Source organism: Cyprinodon tularosa, unplaced genomic scaffold (genome assembly GCF_016077235.1).
Source record: "Cyprinodon tularosa strain WSP-4 unplaced genomic scaffold, ASM1607723v1 ctg84, whole genome shotgun sequence".
Taxonomy (NCBI): Eukaryota; Metazoa; Chordata; class Actinopteri; order Cyprinodontiformes; family Cyprinodontidae; genus Cyprinodon; species Cyprinodon tularosa.
In genome coordinates, this window is record NW_024039607.1 from 4,407,836 (window position 1) to 4,431,539 (window position 23,704).

Genomic DNA, 23,704 nt, shown 5'->3' on the forward strand with positions numbered 1-23,704 from the left:
TGTTTGGCTCCACCCCCTGGATGTGAGTTTTATGGTATTTGTTGATAAAATAAAAAAAACTGCATGGGCATGTCATATTTCATTTCACCAGCTATGAAGGCTGTTTAAATTGGTTTTTATGATGTACAAAATTAAAGAAGCATTTAAAAGATGGAAAAAAGAGATATGAAATGTATGACAAAGCAAGATGTCTGTTTTCTGTCCCTATGATGAAAAAAAAGCGTGAGCTACGGAAGCCCGAGTGGGAGGGGACTGAAGCGGACCTTTGAAGGGAAACAATGGCGGCTGGGCCTGGTGTTTCGCTGCAGAGCGGCAGTCCCGCCAGAGAACCTTCCATATCAGTTCAACAAGGATCCAATCAGACTTTTGGAGACCGTACTAAAACAGAAGATATAACAGGTGCGGACAAGTCTTTCTTTTAACTGTTATTTAAAAGAAATTGAAATCAGTGACCGATGCTACAAAGGCTAGCTAGCTACTGCTAACAGTTCGCTTATCCGAGTATTATTGTTTATAGTTTTCATTTTGCGTCTTAAACATAGTAAATTATTTATGTTTCACAAAGTAAAGCCGTGCCAATAATAAGATTAGTTAATCTATCTTTTCAAAAGTTGAATTGTGAACGAATGTTAAACGTAGGCTAACAAACTGCCTCAACAACAAGATAAACATAAGATATCACAGAGCTAAATTCAAATATTTCTTCTACATAACTTTTATATGTAGCGTCTCTTGAGTTGCAGCGTTAATCCATAAAAGTGATTGCTTAATAACAGCTTATATTAAATGTCATAAGAGGTTATTACACACTTATTAGCTGTAGCTGACAGTTGTGTGTAAAAACGAATTTGTTTTTAGGCTTGTCAAAGAGGTAGGCGTACTTGTTTTTCCTTTTATAATGATATATTCTTATTGCAATAATGTAATTGCCTTAAAGTTGTTCGGACCTTCTTATCCCACACAGTGGAACATGAGTTGTCACTAATTTTTTTTATTTCCTTTACAACGTGGAGCGTTATGTGCAAAAAATGAAAACAAGAAATAAATAAATAAAATGCTAATTGTGAAGACTCAACTTTTTTTTTATAGAGTGCACTTTAGAGAACAACTTTGAAGTAATTTTCCTTCTAAAGATACACAAATCATAGATTTAAAAAAAGGATTAATAATTAAAACCCAATGCAGAAATTTATTGTAATTTTGCAGCCCATTGCCATATAATTTAGATATACGGGCACATCTTTGCATTGTTTGTTGATGTCTGAATAATTCAGACATCGACCCCCAGTCTTACCCTGAGCCTTGTTCTACTGAAGGTTTCTTCCTGTTAAAAAGAACTTTTTCCTCCCCACTGTCGCTACAAGCATGCTTGGTGTGAGGGATTGCCTTCGAGTCAATGAGTCCATGCAATCAACTGGTTTTCCTTAGATAGAAAACTTTGAATCAGTCTGACTGTATGATCTGGTTGACTTGTCTCTGTAAAGTGCTTTGAGATGACGTGTTGTGAATTGGCGCCATATAAATAAGCTGAGTTTAATTGAATTGACCTTTACAGTTAACACAGCATCACCTTCACCCAGTCTTTGGAAGTATATTATCACCAAAAGATCAACATCACAACAGTCAAGCAAAGAGGAAGAAATGTGCTTTGGGGAAATTTTTCTCCTTTTTTATAGGTATAGGATTAGGGATCACTTAGCTTCATTGAGAGGCAGATTGATGAGGTAGGGTATAACTAAACAATTTTTTTTTCTCTCGAATGAGAACATTAAAGACAGGTACAGGAATGATGTCCTAGCGTGATTTAACACATAGCTACCACAAAGGGAAACGAAAAGGATTGGTTTTATAAAGCTTTAAAAAAGGTAATGGATTGGCTTATCTAGTATAATATGTAATTTTATCCTATAATATTGATATGACTTTTAAACGCATTTTAAAATACATTATAGTCCATGATTTACAGCATTTGTCACTGACTGATTTTCAATGTTTTATGTGTTTTGCTTTTTTTTTTAAAGAAAAAATGCATTTTAATTTTGTTATAGAGAAGTTGTATAAACTTATTAAAAGTGATTATCATACATTTTTTCATTACATTGTGGGCATATGAGTATAATAATCATATTGTAGCCAACAAACCTAAGAAATGTATTATGATAAAAGTTATGGCCATATCGTCCAGCTTGAGAGTTTATCCAGTCTTTGGATCTCAGTCCTGCATCGTTCTTTCAGACGCACCTTTGGAATTTTTACTTGATAACTATGGACCTCTGTAAAGTGCTATAACCTCTCCCAAGATGGGTCCAGTCCTAGTGGTCAACTGTTGAAAATGTTTGAATGCTAGATATCAAAGGGTTTGTCTCACAAGTTCTAATTGTGATTCATAAGTTAATTTTCAACATTTATTTGATGTTTATCTTGAGCTTTGCTTTTTGCTGTCTTTCTGCATTAGAATGACAACTGCCATCAAAGTTGTATACATATGTTATTTTAACCATAAAAATAATTATGCATCCCTGCTGTATATTAAAGGTACCTGCTATTAAATGCGTGTGAGAGCATGCATGAGCCCATTTCTCCTCTAGTAGGTTTGAGGATACATTGATAAGATGGTCGCTCAGATGGATCTCATCTCACCCATATTTATATAGACTACTGGTACATTAAAAGAAATCATGATATGCTTCTATGTGTGTCTGCAAATTAGAAAATAAATAAACTTAACTTCCCGGAAAAGTTACAATATATAGATAGATAACTTTTATCAGCAGTGATGTGAAATGGATTTCTCCAAATAGCATGAGAAACTTTACCTGTCTAGTAGAAACTTCGCAACCGAGGCATCAGTGGGAAGCCCGACCTGTGCTTTCAGTGCAGACCAATTATTTCGATGATCCACCCAGGAAAAAGAAAATCCTCCACTATACCTTTAACAGATTTTATAAAATTTCTGAACCTGAATTTTCTCTCTTTGTTTTTTTTCTTTGTTTAGAAGCAGAGAAGCAGAGTTGCATGGCTGCTCTGCTGGAGCGGCTTCATGCTAAACACAATGCTTCACGGCCATGGGAGGGGACCTTTAATGTTGTGCGTCAAGCAATGGTGAGACGAACACCTTACACAAAATTATCTGAAAATATGCAATAAATTTCTAATTTTGACGAGTTTCTAACCAGTCGGCAAACACTTTCTGATATCTTAATTTAAGGTTCAAATAGAAAACACAAACTAATAGTTTCTCATTTGATAGTATGTACAAAATTAAATACATCACAAGTTAAAAAATATCCAGCATTTTGTTGTTTATAGCATAAAATAATTCACTAAGATAGCAGACAATGCTCAATTCCTCATTCGGCCACGTGACCCACGGAGGCGCTGTAGGATGCCGTGACATCATTTTAGTCAGTAAGTAGTCATTCTACATTGCGAGTCAAAATTAATTTACCTTTGTGATTGAGGTTTTATCCTTTAACGAGGACGAATACGAAGCAATTGGAGTCTTAGTGGTTTTATTAATGCTCGCTGGTTTAATCACCTCTGCTAAATGTTCTTTGATCTTATGCATAGCCGATGGAAGTTCATTATATTTCAGAACAGGATTCGGATTGATTCTGTGGTGGCTGGGTTTTTGGTATATTTAATCCAACTGATGCTGTGGGAGCAGGATTGATGATAAAAGAATCTGCTGTGATGTGATCCGAACATAGATTACTGTATTGGCTTGGACGCCACAGATTACCTTGTTGAGTTTTGTCTAATTGATTTACTTTCTGGATCGAAATTTGACACAAAACCGGGTTCTTTGGATAATTAAACATTCCTTTTCCTGATCCAAAGCCATTCCTACAATTGGCAGCAGTACAATAGACCATTTAATGACATTTAACAATCCTTTCAGAGTTCTTAACAATACGTGAAGTAGTGTTTCTATCCATCCGTCTGAGGAGGTTTGACTACACTGACGTCACAGCTGTGTTTCGTCACGTGACTGCTCGAGAGGCTCCTACCATACTGTAAAATTCTCTTGATTTTTATTACTTGGAGTATTTTTAGTGTGATTTAGACCAGCCACATAGAAAAAAGAAAGGACAATCTACCATCACACACGATAAAACTGCTCCTTTCTATTTTAACTTTGAGTCATTTTGTAGTTGCATTAACCAAAATCAACTAATATGCCAGAAAATGCATAAACTAACTAATTTACTGTTCTTTAACCATTTGGAATGGCCTAACTAGTCAAATAAAGCTGTTCTAATGATGGACTGTAGCCTTAATGTGATCATATGAGGCTGCAAATACGTCCCACAGATGGGTCATGACAGCTACCAGGTTAATCCAAAAAAAGCTTGCATTTGTTTGGATGCAAGGTGCAGGCGTTATGTGAGGTGCTGTCGCATGCCTCACATAACTCCAGCAAATTTGCATGGCGGGCAACATTCCCTTCCTTCATTAAATAGAAGGTGCTTCTGTCTGCTCCTAACCGGCTTTAACTCAGCGAGTCGATCGCAATGCTTCAGTCATAATGGGAAGCCCAACAGCTGCAGCGGTGCTCCTGGGTCCATCAGATCCTTTATAGATCTACAGCTTGATGTGAATCACTTTCTCATGGTGCTTATATCAGACCAGGACCCGAAACTGTAATCTCACTTGGGGGTGGGATCACCCAGACAACAGAGGTAGGGTGAGGCGGCAACCTAGAGCTCAGGCAGGAGCAGGGGGGAGAAGTGGGGCAGAGAGTACACTAGAGCTGTCACAATGTTGCCGGGCGGCCGCACCCACCTCTAGGAAGCTAACAGCGGGAGATCAGAGCAGCTCTTTGGGCTAAAAGTGTAGGACGAATAATGAATGATTTCACTGTCGCATTAAGAGCTTAATTAAAAAAGCCTTTTTTAAAGGCCACCCAGGAACCTCTTAAGAGCACTACTCACTTCATCCTATGGCAGCGTTGTTTTTAGCTTGGTCTCCACTTTGCTCCTTTACCCTACATCATAGCCACATCCAATTCCTTATTTCTTGTCATTTCGTAACAAGACCCCACAGTCTAAATTATCCAGCAACCGTTGCTGTGCACTCATCTCAGGTGTCGCCATTGCTTCGCTATAATCGTTCCTGTTGCATTGCTAGGATAGCATCATTGTATCACTTTTCTTTGCAGCACTCCTGAATGGCCTCTATATATGAACAACATGTTGTTAGAAAGGAGTTAGGTGTGAAAGCATCAAAGAGGTGATTCAGCTATGTGTGGCATTGTGTGCTCATTAAAGTCAATAACTTCATAAACTGATACAAGCTGTGAAATATACCTACTAAAATATATGTACGATATTTTATATGCATAGAAATTTTATGAAATCGTACAAGATTTAGTCAATCTTATTTTAAATTATTAGTTTTTCTGTAAGTATCCTATTATTAATATATATTTTAACTGCCCACATGGTGTTTCAGGAGAAACGTGGCGTGATGAATGAAGCGGGTCATCAGCTCCTCCTCAACTGTTTGGAGACCCTTCAGAAAGCTCTGAAAGGTGAGGTTGTTTAATCAAAAAAGGTTTGGATTTCAAACAAATAACTTCCTATATCAAAAATCAAAACTGTGCTTGTTTGTTTAGACCAATATTGCAATTGCGATTTTATTTTGGATTTCTTATACACTACCCACAAGCCTGTAGATGTTTTACTCAATGGTTTCAGTGATTTTATTACCTTTAAACTGGATTAATAAATACATATAAGTGCATAAAAATGGCCCACTCAGGTGTGGCCATCGTTCTGAGTGGGGCTGCAATTAAATCGATTAATCTATTGATCATTTTTTTTCGATTAATTGATTAATAATCAGTTGGCTAATGGTTCCTTAAAGAAGACTTTTTACGAAATTAAGCCAGGTGAAACTACAGCTTTTCCACTTGAGTGCTGGATAGAGCATATTGACAGAAAAAAAAGTTTTTGATCTTAAATGAAAAAAAAATTACATATATATTTTATAGTAAGTAAATATATATATATATATATATATATATATATATATATATATATATATATATATATATATATATATATATATATAATAATTTTCTAAAATCAGTTCAATGCATGCTCATTGTCAGGGATTGCTGCAGAGTTTAGAACACAGGGGGAAGTGAATGTTTACTGTTGCTACATGAGCATCCAGGGGGAGCAAATCATTCAAAATCAATGACTATGCAATAAACTAGATCTCCTTTGATAGAAAACCAATATTGTCTATAGGATTTATTTTAGAAAATTTTCTGTTAAGTGCACTGAGAGGTCGTTTTGTGAATTGCCGCTTTAGAAACAAACTGGATTGAATTTAAAGATCATTTTTAAAAAGATCCCCTACCTAATACGTAAGAAAAAAAGGGTCAGATTTACAGTTGTGTTGAGATTTATTAATTAATTTCTCATTTATTTATTATGTCTATGTGAGCTCTAAGAATCTCTTTGATAATGAATTATTTAGTTTACATCAGATATGTCAAAGGTGTTGAGAGAGAGCAGCTAGAGTTGCGCATCTTTGCTGTTAAAAAGTGTTTCAGTTTTATGTCAAAACCAGTTTTTACAGATTTGATGCTTTAATGTCTTTATTTTAGGGTTTCAGGCTTTTAGCCACAACTATCAGCAATCTATGTGTTTTTCCCCATTAGTTTGTCTGCCTTTATCTGAACTCTAGGATTTCTAACATACTACCACCATTGCCTAAACCAGCATGCATGTAGGGATGCAAAAAAATAACTGAGTATATGATTTGGATAAAAATTTGTTCCATTCGATTAACAGATAACTTCCACTAAGGCAGACCCTTTTTCATGTTGTAGTGTGGCTGCCATCCAGAAGAGGGCACCACTGTTATCCTTAAGCCAACCTATAATAGTTGTAAGAGGAAATAATTCCTAACCCTAAATTGAAAGGATCCAAACCTTTTCAAGTACGAATTATTTTACATAGTTTAATGACAACAAAGATGTAGAATTGCCTTTATGCGGTTCTGTCTGTAACTAAAGCACTCAACCAGCTCCTTAAAGGAATAGTACACCCAAAACATGATTAGCCTTCATTTTCTACTCACCCCCATGCTGAACAACACTCTGGAGTACTTTTTTGATATCTCAAATGCATCTGGAGATCTGGGAGGCTTCTTGCTGTCTGCTGACATTCAAATAATGGAGGTCTATGGTGACCGAGACAGAAAGGTCCATAAAAGTCCACAAAAAACGTGTCAATATTCCTCCATACTGCTCGTCCAATGTATTCCAAGTGTCCTGAGTGGGTAGCATCCAGAATTTACTCGAAACGAAGTCATTTAGAATGTTTTTAGAGCATAAACAGTAGTGTATAGTATTTCCTGAAAGCGCGCACACGCGCGCTCACGACGCTACGGAAGCTGGCAGACCAAACCAGCGCATTCAGCTCGGCAAAGAACTCATGCTCTTCCTCAACACTGAAGTCCTCGGATATTTTTCTTTCGTTGTTTCTTTCTTTGCACAGGTAAACAGCACATTTCTTCTTCTACGCTTGCATTATTGGAAGAGCAGACGCTGAATGCGCACTTTCATCTGGTTTGATCTGCCGGCTTCCGTAGCGTCGTGAGCGCGCGTGTGCGCGCTTTCAGGAAATCCTATACACTACTGTTTATGCTCTAAAAACATTCTAAATGACTTCGTTTCGAGTAAATTCTGGATGCTACCCACTCAGGACACTTGGAATACATTGGACGAGCAGTATGGAGGAATATTGACACGTTTTTTGTGGACTTTTATGGACCTTTCTGTCTCGGTCACCATAGACCTCCATTATTTGAATGTCAGCAGACAGCAAGAAGCCTCCCAGATCTCCAGATGCATTTGAGATATCAAAAAAGTACTCCAGAGTGTTGTTCAGCATGGGGGTGAGTAGAAAATGAAGGCTAATCATGTTTTGGGTGTACTATTCCTTTAAGCTAGCACCTGAATAGCTCCCATATTTTTTTGGCCAATCAGCAATTAAGGTTGCTTAAGGATAAAATGGCCAATATCATTTTTTATTCCAAATCAATGTGGCCTGCCTAATGAACGCATTACACTGCATGTCTTTTATTGGTTCTTGCATTTTTTAAATTTATATTGTAGTCCTATTTAAAGTTTTCTGATTCTTTTTTTTCCAGTCTCATCTCTCCCCTCCATGACTGATCGGCTGGAGTCTATAGCTCGACAAAACATGTAAGTGTCATGTTATATCCTTTTTTACTTAATGTCTTTTTTGTTTTGTTGCTATACTGCAGCATGGAATAAGATGGAAACATATAGAGTGATCTGTTTCAGGTTTAATTATTATTCTCCTGTATTTGTAGGTTGGGCTCTCACCTCAGTCCAACAAAAACAGAGTGCTACATCACGTCAGACATGTTTTATGTAGAGGTGCAGCTGGATGCTGGTGGCCAGCTGGTGGATGTCAAGGTTGCTCATCAAGGGGAAAACCCGACGGTTAGTATATAGAAAGTCTGGTTTAACGATGTCTTAAGATAAGAGATTATCTGAAAGAGGCTTTCTCAAAGATTGGACTTTCTTTAGATTCTTTAAATGCTTGCAATTTATATTTCTTTTTTCTTCATTTGGTGGTTCCAGAGTTGTCCTGAACTTAGCCAACATCTGAGGTGGGTTAAGCTATAATTTCAAAGCTTTTTTTATTTTAATACCCTCTATAATGTAGGTTATGCTTTATGGTAATAATATCTAAATGACAGCCATTGCATTTTTCTTTTCTTTCTTTAGTGAAAAGAACTTTGAAGCCTTTTCTAAGCATCTCAAAGGACTGGTTGATTTATACCGGCTTCCTGGAGACAAGTAGGTTTTTGTCACGTGTTCTTGCACATCTTTGAGTTCATTGAGATTTTTATAACTGCTGGGCTTTTTTTTATCAAGCCACTGCTCTGATGAGGTAAAAAGCAACTAGTATTTATTTATCAACAAGTACTTAAATTCCTTAATTAAATTAAGGAGTTCTATTCTATTAATCTATTAATTGAGTTTAGGTTTTGCTGCTGAGTAAAGTTTTCTATTGAAATCAATGTGAACAGCATAAAAAATTGTCTTCTTGCTTATTTTGCAGTCTGTAAAATATGGAAATGTAATTTTATACATTAAACGTACAAAAGTAAGGAATATCTAATATCAGTTTGTTATATTATATATTTATAATAAAATGTAATTTATCACAAATGGACAATACAGTATCCTCTATCCTGTTGTCTAGAAGACTATATATAATAACTGTTACAGTTATTGTTTATTCAGTTATAAATTAACTCCCCAAAATTATTTAAACTTGTTTATCTATGATTGATCCAAAGAAAAACAAACAGGCAATTAGATAACAAGCAGGCATGGTGGATGCTGATAGTACTGGCCAAATAATGCTCTTTACTGGTTTATTGTTCTAATTAAACCCCACAATGCTCTACTATAGCACGATGATGCAATCCTGATGTGATCCGAGTCCAACCATGCAGTCGCTTTACTTTGAAACCACTTCTGGTGTGGTAAAAAGCCTTTAGCTCCTTGGCGGACACTTAATCTGCAAAGGAGCTAAATGCATTAAGGAATAGGGAGGATTATTCAAGCTATTATTTGCACAGCTGAACTGCGGCGCTAACGCATCGCTTCCGCTGGGTGTAATTGATCCTTCCCTCTGTCCTTACATTCCAGGTCCCCTCCTCTGTATCCTTCTTTCATCTTCCTTTCTTTATTCTCATTAAAAGGCATCAATAAAATTGCATTGAATGTATTTGTTTTATATGTTAAAATGAACATAATTAAAAAGAGAATTTGTGACACTTCATTACTAGCTGTGGCAATATTTTACTGACAATAAACCAATAAAAGTATTGTGGTGGATTCTCCATCTATGTTTTAAGTAAAATAGGATTTAATGTTTTAAAATGTCCCTAACACCAACGATGGTAGTTAGCCAGATTAGCATAACTTTAAACAGCAGTGTGTATGTGAATTTCATATAAACTTTAGATCATCGACATTGATTTTTTTTTAGAAGGCTGCTAGCTTTTCTAAATTTAGCATATTATACAATCGACTAAAGCTTGAGAAAGTTAAAGCATAAACTTTTATGTAATAAGTTGTTTTATTTGCTTTTATCTGATTGACGAGTTGACTTCTGTTCTTCCTCTTATCTGATCATCTAGTTGACACAGACGGCTAACTTTAAGTCTTCTTGCCTCCATATAAACTTCAACACTAAAAAAAAAAGTCCTCCACTGTACCTGATCAGTTAATTAAGTCTGATTTTAGGTTGTTTTTAGAAAACAAGTTAAAAAATACTTTTTGCATTATTGTGTTTCAGTAAGCTGAAAACAAAGATGTATATAGCACTACAGTCTTTGGAACTCGATCTTACCAAGATGATGCACATGTTTAGGTAAGTTAACAGAACAGCTCCTTTTTTCCCTGCTGTTTTGATTCATTCCTCAGGGAAAAAACAGATGATTATAACATTACAGTGAGTGTTGATGGACCCATAATATTTCTATAAAATTAACTCTAGCCTTAAGAGTTTGTTTGTGTGGACTACAATGAGGCCATGTTGGTGTAGAGAAATTAACAGATGTTTAAGGAGAAAGCTGTTGATTGATAAGTAGCAAAATGCTCCGTTCGTTCATGTGTTTGGGTCTTTTTTCCTGTCTGTTAGGTTAGCAATGAATGCTAATGTGGTCGAAACTATTCTTCATGGGAGTGTTGGCTGGCTGACTCCCAGGAGCGGTGGAAATCTGGTGTCTCTTCAGTGCTACGTGTCCCCTTATGACATATTTGAGGTGGACTTAACAGATAATAATGGTAAGTTCAGTTATAAATGGAGGAAGAAGCCTCTTTGTTATCACTGTACTTTGAGAAGATGGTAACTTTTCAATGTGCCCTAAAAGCGTCGACCAAGAGAACAATTCCCAAAGTTCCTACTGGGGTGTCCCCATCAGATATCGATGTTGAAACTTGGTCAGTCTGGTGAGTCTAAAACAGACCGAACCAATCGCATCTCGCCAGGTGGACCCATAATGCAGCAGCGCTTTTTCTGTAACCATAAAGGTCAAGATTGTAGCTGCAGCAAAGGGATTTTTTTAATTGTGCCCTTTATAAAAAGTTCCAAAAGAGCTGTTGGATCACTACAATATTAAAAAGTGGTTGATATAGGAGCTTTTCTTTTTAAAATAGACTTTTTTGCGTCACATCACTTAAGGACCAGATTGGTTCTATCAGAATAAAGTAGCCCTCATCTTAAATCCCTGATATACAAAAGGTGTTATAATATCAGTAATGTCACTTTTTAAAGTCTTTTTTATCATTCCACAGTACAAGATGAGTAAAAAAAAGTGTGTATGACTCGTGATGATATGGTATCTGGGTAATATCGATATTGGTCAATACTCAAAACTGGAATATCGTAAATGAAAGTTTCCAGACAGTCCTCTTTCCTACACACCCTTAAAAACCCTTTTTGTAATTTATTTTTTTTATTTCATTTTCAAAAGTACAGAAGGTGACAACCCAGTGAACTTAATTTCCCATTAATTTGCTTCATCGTACCTCAATATTGATATTTTAAGCATCTGGATTTTTGTTTATGAAACATTACATATACTGTTACATATGGCAGAATGCCACAGTAATTACATGATTTTTGATGAATAAACAATTAATGGGTTAGTTTTAATGTATTTCTGCTTGGCTTCATAACAGACGTTGACTCTAGTAATCAATAAGCTGCTGGAAAAAATATCTACATGTCAACAAAGTTTTATAAAAGATATTGCTTCTGTAGAAACTCTTCTGTTCTGGCTGTGACAATTCAGTTGTAGAAAATATAAAATGATGAAATAATTCAAAACATATTTTTCAAAAACACCTCTATTTGTATTGCTGTTTTTCATACACAAGGGAATTAAGCTCAATTTTTTTGTCATTATTTACTTTCGATTTATGCTTAAATTTTAAAAGAAAAAAAATTGTTGCATTTAACAACAAAAAAAATGTGGCTGTCAATATGTTCTACCCAGAGCTTCTCACATGAACAAGTTTTAGTTTCAGACGGTTTAATTCTGTAAAAAATCTTTTGCTATCCGATTATTAATTGATTAATCAAAAAAAATAATTGAAAGATTATTTGATTATTAAAATAATTGCAAGTTGCAGCCCTGGTCTTAAAAGAGTAACCAGAAATTGTAATAAAAATGAAGAAAACCCTTTGAGGACAAGATGAGTCCAAACTGTTCTCTGGTAGTGTATAAATCAGAGGATTAAGGAAAATGCACTGTGCATATTCCATACACTATTCTTGGAATATTTTGATGAACAATGATTCAAAAGTAAAATTGGGAAGTTTAAATACCTTTTTGCTCTCTGTACAACTTTAGTTTTAGGTTAACCTGGACTGGTTTCATAAAATGGGTCTGAGATACCAAAAACGAAACACCAAAATGCCAATTATTTTTTTTTTTTTTATAAATGTACCACTCTTCACAAAAGCAGCTGTAAAGAATCTGTGTTTGATCGGTTTGTTGAACCTGCATATAGTAAGACTCAAATACTATTAACACAGGTTAAGTAAAGGTTAGTTTTTAAATAGTATATGACTGCAGAAAACCAACAAGTGTTGTCTGACATCGTATTACATTTTGAGATAAAACGTGTAGCAGCCCTGGGTACCTGATCAATATCTTGTCAACCCTTTGACTCATCTCTATATGTGTTCACTGCTCTTTATAGTTCCACGCTCCCTGGGTGTCAGTGTATCTGTGACCATCGAGGGAACTTCAGCTGTGTATAAGCTCCCGATCGCTCCCCTCATCACCGGATCCCACCCTGTTGATAACAAAGGGTAAGTTTGATTGCCATAAACACCCTTTTCTTTTTTATTGTGTAATGTTAAGTATTATTTAATTTTAACAAAATATCTTTATTTTGGACTTTATTTTAGCACACCGTCTTTTTCCACTGTGAGCAACTCAAACAGCGTGGACCTGCCGGCCTGTTTTTTCCTCAAGATGAACCGCCCCATGCCTTTCTCACTCTCCTTCATCCAGAGGCTATGCAATGCCACTTGTGAGATCTCATTCATAGATACCCTTGAGTTTGTTATGCCATGGTAGAGTTTGTGACCTTTAAGGATTCAGGGCTAAATCTGTCTTTTGTTCTCCACCCTAGCGATCCCCGTGTTTGAGACGTCACCCAACCTCTCACCTCTTTGCCAGTTAATTGTTCAGAGTCAGCTGCAGCTTCTGGAGGAGGGGAGCTCTGTGCCTGCTATGTTGCACAACATGCACTTTTATTCTGTGAGCTGATATCTGATTCCGTCTATATTGATTCTTAGACCCGTAGTACTTCTTATGTCTTGTAATTCTCCTACCTCATTTCAGTTATAAATCATGTTAGATTAAATTAATCGGAATCCGTCTTTTTGTTTTGGGGAGAAAAAAACGCTTGTCTTTCGTGCACATTTATTGAATATTGGGTAAATGCACTGAAATCTAATTCTTGTTCCTCATCTATTCCCCAGATGCTTGAAATTTATTAAATCCAGTAGTTATAAAAACTTGTTTAATTAATTTATGTTTTTATTATTTTTCAGATTTTACCAGACCAGCAACACTGTTATTTCCTAAACGGTGATGCACCAGTGCACGATGGCCACTCATTACAAGGAGCAATGGTGTCAAAGATCCCCTTTCGCCACCCAGCACAGGTTCCCCTCTTGCTGGATATCATTCGCCATCAGGCGGCATACAACACTCTCATTGGCAGCTGTGTCAAACAGACATCTGTTAAAGAAGGTGAGTGACAATGAAATAGCTTTACAAAATCATCCAGCAAACTTCCTTTGTTTTTGTTTTTTTGCTTTCAGTTAGAGTCCAATTTCTTTTGTGTTTTTTTGTTTGTTTTTTTTTTTGCAGACAGTGCAGGTCTTCTACAGTTCGAAGTCTGTCCGCTCACTGATTCAAGTTTCAGCGTCTCCTTCCAGCATCCGGTCAATGAATCTTTAGTGTGTGGTAAGTTGCAAAAATGTTCCAGCTTAGTTTTAAGCAGAATGATGCATAACTATTATTTACAATATTTAAATTATAAATGGTTCATACACATCTTGGAAGATATGGATAAACATGGCAAAAATAAGTTAGTGTGGGAAAAAAAGTGAAAGTTATTAGACTTTGTCAAGTCTTTGTCAAATTTCTAAAATCAAAGAGTAATTGCATTGATTTTTGTCCCAAACATTAACATTGTAATCTAATATTTACGAACAGATTTTTCAGTTATTAAAAAAGGGATTTAATTACCAATTTTAGACACGGTTTAGATCATTTCAAATATTTAAACCTTTTCTCAAGCTCTTGAACTGGTTTTGGCATGATGGGCCTCAGTATGTCGTCCCTCCAACCTCCAAGCTCATTGGGAGTTTACTTTCAGATGAGTTTATCTAACATTCTTACTTAAAATTGGATCAAAATAATGAATTTAAAATACATTCCTGTCGTAGCACTGGTCAAATAGCCACATCTTACACTTCATGTGGTGTGGGCACCACTTGTTACCTATAACCTTAATCCATGCAGCATTTATGTATTTTTAATGTTTTACAATTATCCCCTATAGTACAAGGCCTTTCATTTAGTTACCCAGTTATTAGCAGAGAATCACCAATTGATGGAAAGATATTTAATATCTTAGTGTTGGGTTCATTTCTGAACACAGAAACTGGAATTTCAAACAGTATCCAAAGTCTAGTCTGTTTCATGTTCCTTATTTTTTCTGGCCTCTTTTAGTCGTCATGGAGGTGATTGACTCTAGGCAGGTCTCCTGCCACCTGTATAAAGGCCCATCGGATGCTTTGATCTGTACGGATGAGTTTATAACTAAAGTCGTCACAAGGTGAGCTTCTTTTTTTCACTATTCTAAATGCCTTCATATAAAGAGTGCATTTGGTATTAATTGTTTCCTCACCATTGTAGATGCATGTCCATTCCTGTTACCATGCGGGCCATTCGTAGGAAAGCTGAGACAATCCAGGCAGACACTCCAGCCCTCTCTTTAATAGCCCAGACAGTGGAGATCATGGTGAAGAATAACCCACCTCCCTCCGGCAGTCCTACTTACAATATGGTGGCAGGAGATGGAACCAACCCAATGGGACTACCTGGGCTTACTGGTGGCAACACACCTACTAGTGGACCACCTGGGGGACCTAATTATGCAGGTCCAATCAGTTCTATCTTTGGAATGTCCCGTTCTGAGAGACAAGCCCAGGGAGAGTGTCTGACCCCAGGAGGGGTTGCTGGCCAGCAGCAGCAACAGCAAGGCCATTCAGACGACTACAGCAAAGTCACTCAGAACCCCATTCTGACCAGTTTGTTACAGATAACTGGAAATGTTGGTTCCAGTCCCAGCTCCCAGAATGCACCACAGCCCAATCAAACTCCGCCACCAACTTCATCCCCTGCCAGCAACACAAAGAGTCACCCTATGCTGATGAACCTGTTAAAAGATAACCCCACACAGGATTTTGCTGCGCTGTACAGCTCGAGTCCCTTAGAGCGACAGAATTCCTCATCAGGTTCTCCACGAACAGATAGCATGGGCGGGGCTTGTCCTAGTGGCAACGGCAAGGGGAAGAAGAAGCGTCCTCGCGGCCCTGAAAAGGGTGGGGTGTTGCCTGGAGTAGGTGCAGGTGGAGGAGGTGGCGGGCTGAGTGTGAAACCTCAACTGGGTTCCTCCATGCCACAGCACCTCCAGCACCACTCGGTTACTCATGAGGATGATTTCCACCGCAAGCTGCTCTCAATGGACGTGGACGCTTCTCAGAATTCTATATTTGATGTTAACCTCCCTGGTGATGGCTTGGACACACACCACAGCATAACTCCAGCACTTAGCCAGTGTGGAACGCCCCCACCAGGCTCTGGCATGGCTTACCCACAGTCTCATGTTCAGTCTCAGCAGCAACAGGCCGGTTCTGTCCCGCCTCGCATCGTCCGCCTTCCCAGCTCTGACAGCATTGGGCCTGATATTACAGAAATCCTGCAGGATTTACCTGAGCAAACTGGAAAAGGTAGCGGTGGGAGCCATGGGCAACCGGAAGATGGAGGGCCTTTAGGCACTCCTATTCGTGACTCCTCCAGCTCGGGGCAGGGTAGCGCTGTGTTCGATTCGGCAGACATTTTCAATACCAACAGCAACGAAAACCCATTTACTGATGCGGCTGACCTGATTGCCGAGGCAGCCGCGACTGCTGCCACTCCCAACAGTGACTCCTCTTCCACTAACTTCTTTCCTGATGCGTCTGACTTCAACCCTGACCTTTTGACCTCGGGCCATGGCTTCTCACAAAACTACTTTGATGACAGCTCTCCAAGTGCTGATGGAGACATGGATTTGGTGAAAGGCTTTGGGGGAGGTAGCCAGCAGAATACTCCCTCAGGAACTCCACAGAACCCTCCACATGGACAGAGCACTCCAGAGTCCTCACTGAAGGACCCTTTTGATATGGGGGTCTTTGGAGTCAACAGCGGTGGTGGGAAACCACTTTTGGGTCAAGCTCCTGATTTAATAGACACACACAGCGGGGGATCCCAAAGCCCCCTTATGATGGGAATCAGCACTGCATGTTCGGATTTTAAAAATGCAGAACCAAAAATCAAACAGGGACTCATGCGGCCCAAGGATGAGAGTGGGGGAAATGGAGGAAGCGGTTCTGGGATGGGAATGGGAAGCAGCTCAGCAGAGAGCAAACAGGTCAAACGAAGCCGGACACCATCAAGTGAGGGAAAATCTAAAGATAAACCCCCGAAACGCAAAAAGCTCGACCCAGATGGGAAGTCCCCCTCTCACAGCTCAGGAGGGCGACCCTACACGCCTCCCAGTGGTGGTTCAGGCTCAGGAGGAAGCATAAGCGGTGGAGGCTCCAAGTCTCCCGGTAGTTCTGGACGCTCACAAACTCCTCCAGGAGGTGCTACCCCCCCAATCCCCAAAATCACTATTCAGATCCCTAAAGGTACGATCACTGGGGGGAAAACTTCCTCCCACGGTGGATACACCTCCAGCAGCTCTGCGACGAGCGGCTCTGGAGGTGGAAGTGGGACCAGCAGCAGCAGCAAAAGCCACCATTCACATTCTTCTTCCTCTGGAAAGATTAAGTCCAAAGAAGGATCCATGTCGCAGGGCAACAGTTCCAAACCAGGGGGGTCAGGAGGTGGAAGCGGCCAATCGCAGATGAAAGGATCCTCTCAAGGTATGAGTGTTGGCAAACCAGGATCATCCCCGATCACTAAGCATGGTCTATCTGGGCCTGGGGGTACTGGAGGTGGAATGGGAAGTGGCAGTAAAATTAAGCCTCAGGGAGGTAAACCTCCGGGTTCACTTATGAATCCCAACATAAAGCCTAACATCTCACCTTCCCATTCCCGCTCCAGCAGCTCCGGTGACAAACTCTCCTCTCCGATGAAAATGCAGCAGTCCCAAGTTCCAGGAACTCCTCCTTCTTCCAAAGCTAAGTCCCCAATTGGATCAGGAAGCAGCAGCTCGGGAGGATCCAAGTCTTCCTCTGGCGGAAGCTCCCAAAAACCCAGTGGCGGGGGTTCGGCTGGTTCTACGTCATCTTCATCCAGCTCAGCGTCTGGTTCCATGAGCTTCTCTGGTGGATCCCAGTCTCAGTACGGCAGCGGTGGAAGTGGAGGGGGAGGAGGTGGTGGTAATGGGAGTGAAGGAAATAGCGGAGGGGCGGGTCAGAACAATGCTAATAACCCCAACGCCAAAGGGAAGTCTCCCAGTAGAAACAAGAAACCTTCTCTAACAGCAGTCATAGACAAACTAAAGAGTGTGGGCAGCGGAGGAGTTGGGGAGGATGGTTGTGAGGTAGGGACACCAGTTGGAGGTCCCGGGTCAGCATCTACTCCTGGTGGTCCTGGAAATGTTCCCAGCGGACCCTCAAACATGGGTTCTTCTAAACATTCTTCATCCTCTCAAAGCGGAGAATACAAGCGGGAAAAGTCTGATAAAGAGGGAAAGTCCAAAGTGATGGTTTCAGGGGGTAGTAGTGGAGACAAAAAGATGATGGATCCAAAAACTGGAGGGTCAGGTGGAACCACTCTGGCCAAAATCATCATCAGCAAGCCAGATGGTGGCTCCCCCAGCATCAAGGCCAAAGTGACCCTTCAGAAAACCGGGGAGGGATCCGGAGACTCTATGCGTCCGCAGATCTCCAGCCTCAAAGCATCCCCCCTCTTCAGCGGCTCCACTCCTAAACATGACCGGTCGTCGCCAAGCCACAGTCGCTCACCAGGATACACACCTCTGAACCAGGACAGCGAGAGTGAGTCTGGAAGCAGCTCGGTAGCCGAGAAGTCTCACCAGAACAGCCCCAGCTCGGACGATGACCAGACCATGCGCCCCCTTCCCCCCCAGGACTACATGAGCTCCATCCCTCTCAGCTCGGGGGAGAAACACAAAAAGCACAAGAAGGAGAAGAAGAAGCTGAAGGATAAGGATCGAGAGAGAGACAGAGACCGAGATAGGGACAGGGAGAAGGAGAAGAAGAAGTCCTCCATGTCCATGGGGTCTTCTTCACATTCAACGAAAACAGACAGTTGGTCCCGGTCTCCCATCTCTGCCTCAGATTCATCACTCTCCATGCTTAGTTCAGATCGTCCATCCCGGTCCAGTCCTATGTGTATGGGAAATGAAGATGATGACCTTATGGACTCTGCCCTTATTGGCAACTTTTAAACCTGATTTTAAGAGGTTTTACTTCATTTCTGTCATCTTTTAAAAAGTTTCCTTTTATTTATTCAACTAAAGTCACACAGACAAACAAACAAAAATAACAGGATGGGCAAAAGTGACCTGTCAAAACCAAACCCAGTGTTTACTGTACCAGTTTCATTGAGTTATTTAATGGTTTGGCTGACAGGTTTTGATGGTGAAAGATGCAGATCAAAATCTGCAGCAGAGTTTTAGTTTCCTTTAGCTCCTCTCCAGAAAGGGTTTTAAATCGTGCTTTAAAAATTGATATTGTTTTCTTTTGTTAGAATATTTTATCTCTGAGAATATATCTTGTTGCATGGTGTCTACATTACTGTTGTATGCTGTCCAAAAAGTGTAAAAGAATTTTAAACTGAGAATGATAAAAGTTTTGATTTTTAGATGCAGACGAGCATTTTTACTAATCATTATTTAAAAAATGCTGTAAATTAGTCTAGGTACAGAAAAAGGCTACAGGATTTTTTTTTGTTTTTTGTAGAATCTTAATTCTTGAAATAAATATTTAACTTTTTTAAACTGACTTATCTCCTGTGTTACTGAGTTCTAAAAGTTTTGAATTTTCAAGTATATATTTAAAAAAAACTGCATTTGTTTTGGGTTTTATGTCATGGACCAACGCAAATTTTAAATTTATTAAGAAGTAAAAATAAAACAATACATGCCTTTATTTTTTCTTTCACAAATCAGAATTTTGTGGCCATTCCAGCCCCCTTCAATGATTGACTTATAAAAGCATTGAATTTCATACTTCTAGTTAAGCTAATCATGACTTTTATATTAATAACTATTGTCCTTTTATCCCGATAGTCTGTCATGTTACATTATTTGAAGCAAGACAAGTACTTTGGTGCTGCTTTTATGGCCACAAACTGAAGATGAAGTAACTGTAATCTACTATGGCAACACTAGATGGCAGTAAAGTAACAGGTTGAGAGGCCTAAATAAATAGGGTGAGTTTAAATATGTAAAACATTATGTATAGAGTTATGACATAAAATCTCATCAGTTTATCACCAATTAGATGTTTCACTGATAAAGAAGGGAACCTAGAGAACATTTAGTCTACTTTGCCCATTGATCTTGTTTGTGGTGGATGCTATTTTATACCCTTAACCTGTCTTTGCTTAGTTTTTTTGAATTTGGCTCAATTTTGTTAACTTAATTTATCACTTTATCTTATTACTTGTATATAACCGGGGAGTCCCAGATTAAGCAACCACACATCACCTTATAAACAATTAATGTTGACTTTGACTGGTTTTTAATGTTAAAAGAACAATTTAGATGTATTTACATGTTGTTTGAGTCGTCAATAATTAGCAAAAGATGACATTAATATTACTCTTAATTGAAAATAAAGGGTTTTAAATATACTTTGACCCTTACATAGACAGAGGTAAATTGTACACCAAAACTGAATCTTGTTTCAAACCTTTCCACTTTCCTTTTAAGCATTTGAAGCTGATGCTGAATTCTTAATGCTAAATTAAGAATGGATTTAAGAAATGGTACTACTAAATGAGTTCACAGCTTCATAAGCTTTTGAAATACGTTGTTATAAGGGTATCCTTTGGGGATTTGTCTATGCGTTTAGAATTTTCCTCCAGTGGGATCTATTTAGTAGGTTCAGCTTCGACACACAAAATGTTTGGTTTACAGAGAGGTAATGGTCTCTGTGACAGCAAAAAGCCCTAAACTTATGGCAGTAAAAGAATCCTGAATCATAGGTCACCCTCCACGATAATGCCTCACAGCAGGGATGAAGTGTTTTACTTATATGCTGTTTAATATTTGCCTTTCTCATTCTGTTCCAGCATCTCTACCCTGCTCTCATCTAATCATAATATATAAGCATTTTCTGGAAACCCTCCAAAAGACTCCAGTTGTTCAGATTTTTTTAAATTATACAGCATTTAACAACATGCTGTTTGGTCCATCTGAAATGGAACCCACATTTTTCTATAGTAGCGTACTTCTGAGCAGTTCATGGCCTGACCTGCTACTGGGTTGAATTTTATTTGCATATCTACTGCTGAGATGTCTAAAGGACATTTTAATTATTTTTTTTGCGTATGATTTATTTTTACTGCAGAAAGACTTTAAATATACATGGGAGAGAGCTTTTAACCTTAACCAGATTCATGCTCAGTAAGTTTCATCTTAAAGGTTACTGTTAATTTTTCCCCAGAATAATCTAGAGGGGGAAAACATCACATGTTTTCGCACCTGCGGATGATCAGTTAACTAAATTCAACTGACTAGCAGAACATGGGTCCTGTTTCCATGTCTAAATCCTTTGGAATCAGCAAGGGTGTACTTCGCCTTTTAGCAAATTTACAGGGTGGCAGTGGCATCGGTTGTAGGAGTTTGCCCTGCAGTTGGAGGGTTGTTGGTTTGAGCCCCAGCTCTGGCTTTTGATGTTGTTCAATGGACAAAATACTTCTTCCGCATTGCCTACTGATGGTGGTCAGAGGACCTGGGTCTGTCAGAGAGCAACATTGTGGCTACAACATAGTTTGCCACCATCAGTGTTTTTGTGAATGGCTGAATGCGGTGTAAAGCTCTTTGATCAAGTTTCCTGACTTGGAAAAGTGCTATATAAGTACATGCTATTTACCATTTATCCCATAAATGTAGTTATAATGTAGCTGAAAAGGTTTTTATGAAAGCATGTAAATTTGAGCTGCATGGAGGTGCTAGTCATAGCTTGTCCTGCAGCAAGAAGGTCAAGTTTTTGAGTCTTGGCCCAGGGTCTTTCTGCATGGCGTTTGAAAGTTCTCCCTGTGTATACTTGGGATCTCCCTGGGTACTACTGTATCTTCATCCCACTGCCCAAAAACATGACTGTTAGTCTGGTTTCTCTAAATTGTGTATTTATGGTTGTATGTCTACTGTATGTGTTGCCCTTTAATGCACCGATGACCTGTCCAGAGTGTACGCTGCCTTTTGCCCAAATACTTTTAGAGATAGGCCCCCTGGTACCGTGATGGATAAGCAATAAAAAATAGATGTAAATGGCAAAAACAGAAGAAATCTGTTTAGGGAGAAACAGATGTTTGTTTTTATTAATGGGTTCTTTTCTGGTGCACAGATTAAGAGCATGTGATGAATTCATCAAACCTCCATCCCAACAGCTAATGAAGCACCTGGAGTTCATGGCTGTTGAAGCAGTAAAGCGTGCGAAAAAGCTTTGACATATTCTCGTTAGAGCAGCAAGTGAGAGTGAGGGGAGGGATTTGCCAGTTAAGCTTTACGACTGAAGCCAGAGAGCTTTCTGGTGGAAGAAAGAGCAAAAGGGAAGAGGATATATGAATAAAGGCAAAGGAAGAAATGAGAAGAGAGTCAGGATTTATATTCAGCCTTGGAGTACAGAAATTTAAAGTAAGAATATCGTCATAGCATGAAGGCTGTAGACTGATACCATTTAAGCTGTTCGGCTGCACTGAAAGATTTCAGCAGTGGTTAAGCCAAGATCTGACATTTGAATTTAACTAAACTTTGAAAAGATTTTACTTTGCTAATGATTGGTAATGCTGTGGGCCTGAACATACAGAATTACTAACTAATCAATGCTCTGACAAGAAACAACAGAGGTGGGTAAAGTACTCAAAAGTTTTTCACTCAAGTAGAGGTCTAATGTATTTATCCAATAAATCACCTAAGCAAGTAAAATAGTGCCTGATGAAATTGATTCTTATATATTAAGAATTGTTTGTAAGATTTGATTTAATGTAATCAGTAAGAGTGGTGTGTAGATATCGGCATGTCAATATATAAAATTAAATTTTAAAAATACAACAAAAATCCGAAAAAAAAAAGATTGATGGGCAGAAGAAAAACTTTTCCAAATACATTTATAAGACAAGTGTTATCAGTACTTAATGCTCATATGGTAGGGAAGGATAAGAATCATTTAGCAACAATATTTAATTCCTGCATCCTTTATCTGATCTCTGAATAAGTCAAGTTACTTGTGGTGGATAAATTTACCAGAACAATTTTAACCAAATAAGAGCAACAATACTCTGATCAGAAAATGACTTAAATAAAAGTAAAGAGTTTAGTAAAGCACATTTTGTCCTAAAAGCAAAATTACAGTTATGCAAATAAAGTAACTGAGTAAATATAATTAGCTACTACCCACCTCTGGGGTCAAATATAGAATTACTCAAAATCAAAACAAAACAACATGAACGTCAACATTGTAGTTTCTTATACAAAATATTATTAGTCTTTTTAGAATCTCAATGAGACAACTCAAGGGCCATAAATTATGCTTTTTTTATGCCTTTCAAAGTCAACTATAGACATACATATGTCAGGGTTCTGCCCTCTGTTTTGGTGTATTTTTTAGTTTCTTTGTATTGTTTCCCCTTGTGCCAGTTTCCTTTCTCCTTGGCTCCCTTCTAGTTACTTCTATCCACACCTGCTCCATATCAATTCATTAACCCATTCTTTGTTTTGTTCCCCATATATACACCACCTCTGCAGTTCCTCACTGCTGGTTTCTTGTTGCTTTGTTGTTACTTTGCATCTTCTGTTTTTTTTTTTTTTTTTTTTTTGCTTTTCTGTATTTTGATTTTGGATTTTTGCTTCTTTTCCCTCTGCAACAATCCTCTAAACATGCAAACTCATCTCTGCCTCCTTATCTCTGTGTTTTGATCCTCAAAAACCAAACCTTGGCAATACATGATAAAAGGTAATATTTTATTGTATAAAATATTGCCTTTGGCACTTAGGAATATTCATTTCTTATGAATTAGTTGTGTAATTCCAACATGACATTATCATATCAAGCCAGTTTTTCTCCAATCCTAATAATCTACCGATGGCCTATAATGATCCAATGCTATTGTTGAATAAATTAACTGCATACCTTGCTTTGTG

The 23,704-nt window shown here is 38.4% G+C and overlaps 1 protein-coding gene across 1 annotated transcript; it reads left to right on the top strand.

The window, feature by feature from the left end:
* The first annotated feature begins 239 nt into the window (after positions 1-239).
* med1 (mediator complex subunit 1) lies at positions 240-19,273 on the top strand. Its single transcript, XM_038272639.1, has 16 exons — positions 240-399; positions 2,996-3,102; positions 5,455-5,533; positions 8,170-8,224; positions 8,356-8,488; positions 8,630-8,658; positions 8,777-8,848; positions 10,362-10,436; positions 10,707-10,852; positions 12,776-12,887; positions 12,987-13,111; positions 13,214-13,341; positions 13,638-13,839; positions 13,960-14,055; positions 14,827-14,932; positions 15,013-19,273. Exons 1-16 carry the CDS (start codon positions 279-281, stop codon positions 18,779-18,781), a joined length of 5,355 nt encoding a protein of 1,784 aa, XP_038128567.1. The 5' UTR covers positions 240-278; the 3' UTR covers positions 18,782-19,273.
* Positions 19,274-23,704: the final 4,431 nt, after the last annotated feature.

Bases quoted from the DNA above. Each gene is read 5' to 3' on its own strand.
- med1 (XM_038272639.1), top strand. From the start codon at position 279: ATGGCGGCTGGGCCTGGTGTTTCGCTGCAGAGCGGCAGTCCCGCCAGA. The intron at 8,849-10,361 runs GTAGGTTTTTGT...ATTGTGTTTCAG, and splicing joins TACCGGCTTCCTGGAGACAA to TAAGCTGAAAACAAAGATGT. The intron at 13,840-13,959 runs GTGAGTGACAAT...TTTTTTTTGCAG, and splicing joins ACAGACATCTGTTAAAGAAG to ACAGTGCAGGTCTTCTACAG.